The sequence below is a fragment of the Trichechus manatus genome, unplaced genomic scaffold (assembly GCF_000243295.1).
Source record: "Trichechus manatus latirostris isolate Lorelei unplaced genomic scaffold, TriManLat1.0 scaffold00338, whole genome shotgun sequence".
Taxonomy (NCBI): Eukaryota; Metazoa; Chordata; class Mammalia; order Sirenia; family Trichechidae; genus Trichechus; species Trichechus manatus.
This window is the reverse complement of record NW_004444274.1, coordinates 406,902-411,692: the sequence shown is the minus strand read 5'-3', so window position 1 is coordinate 411,692 and position 4,791 is coordinate 406,902. Positions and strand designations below refer to the sequence as shown.

General features: G+C 48.5%; 1 protein-coding gene across 1 annotated transcript in view; it reads left to right on the top strand.

Moving 5' to 3' along the window:
- The first annotated feature begins 2,508 nt into the window (after positions 1 to 2,508).
- The window catches only part of SPTBN4 (spectrin beta, non-erythrocytic 4), a 97,755-nt gene continuing 95,472 nt past the window's right edge, over positions 2,509 to 4,791 (top strand). The window contains exon 1 of the mRNA XM_004390866.1: positions 2,509 to 2,680. Coding sequence (XP_004390923.1) covers positions 2,509 to 2,680 — 172 coding nt within the window. The remainder of the gene's footprint in view (positions 2,681 to 4,791) is intronic.

Below are 4,791 nucleotides of genomic sequence, written 5' to 3'. Positions count from 1 at the left end.
GTCTCCCCGGCTGTGGGGGAGGTGACGAGTCGAGGGCAAAACGAGCACCCCCCCACCCCGAATCCAGTGCAGCTTCCGCGCCATGCCTGTGTCCTACCATCAGGCCTTGTCCTTCGCAGGCCCCCCTCCTTGGGCACGGTGCCTGGACTTCGGGGAAACAGAGGCTCAGCCGGCCTGCGAAGGGTTAAAGCTTCTGATCCCGTCCCCAGCCCCACGCCCTGTCAGCCCTAGCTGGGGCTGCGGGACACCTCTCCCCACCTTCTCCACCGCCCTCTCCTGCCTGCCTTCCCCATTCAGTCACGTAATGGCCTGGGCTGCTCCCTGGCCTGAGGGAACGCTCACGAAACCCACTTCAAGTGCCGTACGTTGATGAAAGAGTTGTGATCACTATTTAACAGGAGGACAACTGAGGCACAGAGGAGCCAAGTTAAAGATACCGGGTTAGAGATACAGCAAGAATAAAGCAGGCTTGAACTCATTTTTGTCTGACCTCAGACCAGGCATAGAACGCGTACTGAGGGCTTGCCACGTATCAGATACCACATTACCTGCATTATTAGCTCCCTTAATCCTCAAACACCCCAAGGAAATGGGTACCATTATTCTTCCCATTTTACAAATAAACTGAGGCCCAGAAAGGGGAAGTGACTTGGCCAAGGTCACACAGCAGGTAGGTAGCATGTGCCCACTTACAGCTTTCCATGGATGAAGGGAAGAATAAGAATGGATTTTGATGTGTCTTCCAAAAGGGACAGTCTCCGCTGCATTGACGAAGCCCCAGACACTGCCCTCCTAAAGTCTAGTGGGTTGACAAGTGTCTGGGTCTTTTGAGAAGGGGGGACATTGCTCTTCTCCCAGTGCCTTCCTTTCTTAGTCTTAGAGAGTGGTGGAGATGTATCTGATGTTACCCACCTCCTTAAATTTCGTATTTACAATCTAGTAGGGTTCTAGAGCAGTCCCTTGGTGACTCAGATGGTTAGGTGCTCAACCACAACTGAAAGGTTGGTGGTTGGAACCCCCCCAGAGGCACCTGGGAGGAAAGACCTGGCAATCTGCTTCCGAAAGGACACAGCCATGAAAACCTCATGCAATGCATTTCTACTGTAACACACCTGGGGTCACCATGAGTTAGAATCGCCTTGGGTTTCGTGTTCTAGACTATAGCTCTGGAGTCAGATGATTTGGCAGTTAGCTATTGCCACAATAATGCTGCATAACAAACCAATCCCAAACTTAGTGTCTTAGAACACTAAACATTTAGTTAGCCCTTGGGTCTGAGGTTTAGGCTAGGCTCAGCCCGGCAGTTCTTCTGGTCTCTTCTGAGCTCACCCTCATCTGGGGAGGAAGATGGCGGCTGTTGGCTGCTCTGTCGGACCTTGGCTGGAATGACTGGGGCCTTGGCCTTGGACTAGCCCAGACAGGTTTTTTCTCACAGCCACAGTTGAGCCAAGGCAGAAAGATGCAAAGTCTCTTGAGTCCTGGGCTCAGATCCGGCGCACCATCACTTCTACCTGATTCGATCGGCCAAAGCAAGTCATATGACCAAGTCCAGTGGCAAGAGGTGGAACATGTCCCCGCTACTCTTCCACCCCCTCCACCCCTGCAATCAAAGGACACTGAAGAGTTACATGGCAAAGGGTGTGGCTACAGAACAAATACGCACTGCTGTGAAGTTGATTCCGACTCATAGCGACCCTATAGGACAGAGTAGAACTGCCCCATAGGGTTTCCAAGGCTGTAATCTTTACGGAAGCAGCCTGCCACATCTTTCTCCCACAGAGTCGCTGGTGGGTTTGAACCCCCAACCTTTGGTTAGCAGCTCAGTGCTTAAGAGCTATACTGCCTGGACTTCTTAAGGGTGTGGCTACAAGGATGAAGAATTGGGGCTGTTAATGCAATCATTCTATTACAGCGCCTGGCATTTGAATCCTAATTTCACGACTTAGTAGCTGTGTAACCTTGGGCAAATGAATTAACCTCTCTGTGCCTCAGCTTCCTCCCCTGTAAAAAGGGCCTAATAATAGCCTAAACTTTGGGAATTAAATTTCTGGGAATTGAGATAATGCATATGAAGTGCTTAGCACAGTGCAAGTGCTCCATAAATGCTGATTATTGTTATTACTGTGTTATAGAGTTCTATCAACAACAGTATTATTGTTCTAATAATAATAACACTGACAATTTACTGAGCCTCTAACCAAAAGGTCAGCAGTTTGAATCCACCAGCTACTCCTTGGAAACGCTATGGGGCAGTTCTGCTCTGTCCTGTAGGATCACTATCAGTTGGCATCAACTCGATGGCAATGGGTATGCCAGGAGCCAAGCTGGGTGCTTTACCACAGCCCTGTGAACTGGTCAGGGTGAGCGTTATTATCATTACTATTATGTCCATGTTAAAGACGGGAAAACTGAGGCCCAGAGAGTCATTGTTAGAAGGAGGGCCTCTGAGCTCGGGCCTCATTTCTAGCCCTAACCTGCTTCTCTCCATCCTAGGCCTCACCTTCCCTGATGGCGCAGGTACCAGGGGAAGTGGACAACATGGAGGGCCCACCTGCCCCGAACAATAACAACCCTACAACTCGCTGGGAGAGTCCGGATTGGGGCTGGGAGCGGGAGCAGCCGGTCGCCTCCACTGCAGCTGCCTCCCTCTTTGAGTGCTCCCGAATCAAGGCCTTGGCAGGTACCTGGGAGGCGTGGGCTGGAGTGGGAGAAGGAGAAGAGAGGAGAGGGGAGGTGTCTGCCGGGACAGTGTCTGAGCCCCTTAGTGCCACAGGACCTTGGTGGCTTGGAGGGTGGGAATAGAGTTGCAGACACTCAGAACTTGAATCTTTAGAACAGCACTGTCCAATAGAACTTTCCGCAAAATGTGAGAAAGATCTTGCTGTCCAAGATGGTAACCGCTAGGACATGTGGCTGTTGAGACCTTGAAATATGGCCAGTGCAACTGAGGTATTAGATTCTTCATTTTATTTAATTTGAACTCATTTACATTTAAGTAGCCACACATGGCTTGTGGCTGTCATATTGGGCACCACAGCCTTAGAGCCTCAGAAGTGTATGATTCCAAAAGTGGGGGACTTTGTAAGTATACTCCCTTAGGATCCTGAAATGGAAAATTTTCAGATTTTAGGACTCGGAACATCATACTCAGATAGTCTTCAAACCTTAGACTTTTAGAAACGGAGACCCTAGGAAAAATAGTTGTTCACAATCATCCAAACCAAAAACCAAACCCGTTGCCATCGAGTCGATTCCAACTTATAGTGACCCCACAGGACAGAGTACAACCGCCCCATAGGGTTTCCAAGGCTGTAAATGCTTACAGAAGCAGACTGCCACATCTTTCTCCCAAAGAGCGGTTGGTGGGTTTGAACTGCCCACTTCTTGGTTAGTAGCCAAGCACTTAACCACTGCACCGCCAGGGCTCCTTTTTATAATCTTAGCCCTGAGAAATTGTATTCATTGGCCCTTCCAATCTTTAATCCTTCGAAGCCTCAACTCTAATACTCACCGAACCTTGTTGCTGTGAGCTGCCATCAAGTCAAGTCCGACTGATGGTGACCTTATGTACAACAGAATGAAATGTTGCCACCATAGCAACACACAGGCCACCACAGTTCGACAGACTGACCGAAGGGTGGTGGATATAGAACCTTAGGACTTCATAATCAGGAATTTTAGAATCTCAGGTTAGCAAAATAGGGCCTGAGGACTTTGAGGTAGGGTGACCGACTTGTCCTGGTTTGCCTGGGACTGTCCAGGTTTTAGCATATTTTAAGCAGAGGCTGGATGTGATCAAGTGAGAATCAAGACATTTCAAATCTTCAAACCTCTGATTCAGAGAATCAGTGCTGGAGGCTTCCGAGAGCATACCTCAGGCATAGGCAAACGGGAACGGTTGTCCCTCTACTAGGACGTCTTAAAACAATATAAGCAAAGCCATAAAGAGAAACGAAGTCCTGAGACATGCCACGACATGGATGAACCTAGAAAATGTCAAGCTGAGTGAAATACATCAGTTGCACAAGGACCTTACTTAACTGTCAAACACCCATAGGAAGTGTATGAGCTCACTTATATGAAATAAGCAAATATATAGAAACCAGTGATTATTAGTGGCTACCAGGGGTGCGTTGTTGCTGTTGTTAGGTGCCGTGGGGTCACTTCCGACTCACAGTGACCCTGTGTGCAACAGAACGAAACACTGCCCCGTCTTGCGCCACCCTCACAATTGTTGCTGTGTTTGAGCCCATTGTTGCAGCCACTGTGTCAATCCATCTCGTTGAGGGTCTTCCTCTTTTTCGTTGACTCTCTGCTAAGCATGATGTCCTTCTCCAGGGACTGACCCCTCCGGATAACATGTCCAAAGTACATGAGACTCTCCATCTTTGCTTTCAAGGAGGATTTTGGCTATACTTCTTCTAAGACAGACTTACTTGTTCTTCTGGCAGTCCATGGTATATTCAATATTCTTTGCCAACACCATAGTTCAAAGGCATCAATTCTTCTTCGGTTTTCCTTATTCGTTTTCCAGCTTTCGCGTGCATATGAAGCAATTGAAAATGTCATGGCTTGTCAAGGCAAGGTCATGGAAGCTCCATAGACACATCCAGACTCCCTGAGGGACCGAATTACTGGGCTGAGGGCTGCGGGGCCATGGTCTCGGGGAAAATCTAACTCAATTGGCATAACACAGTTTATAAAGAAAATGTTCTACATTCTGCTTTGGTAAGTAGCGTCTGGGGTCTTAAAAGCCTGTGAGCAGCCATCTAAGATACTCCACTGGTCTCA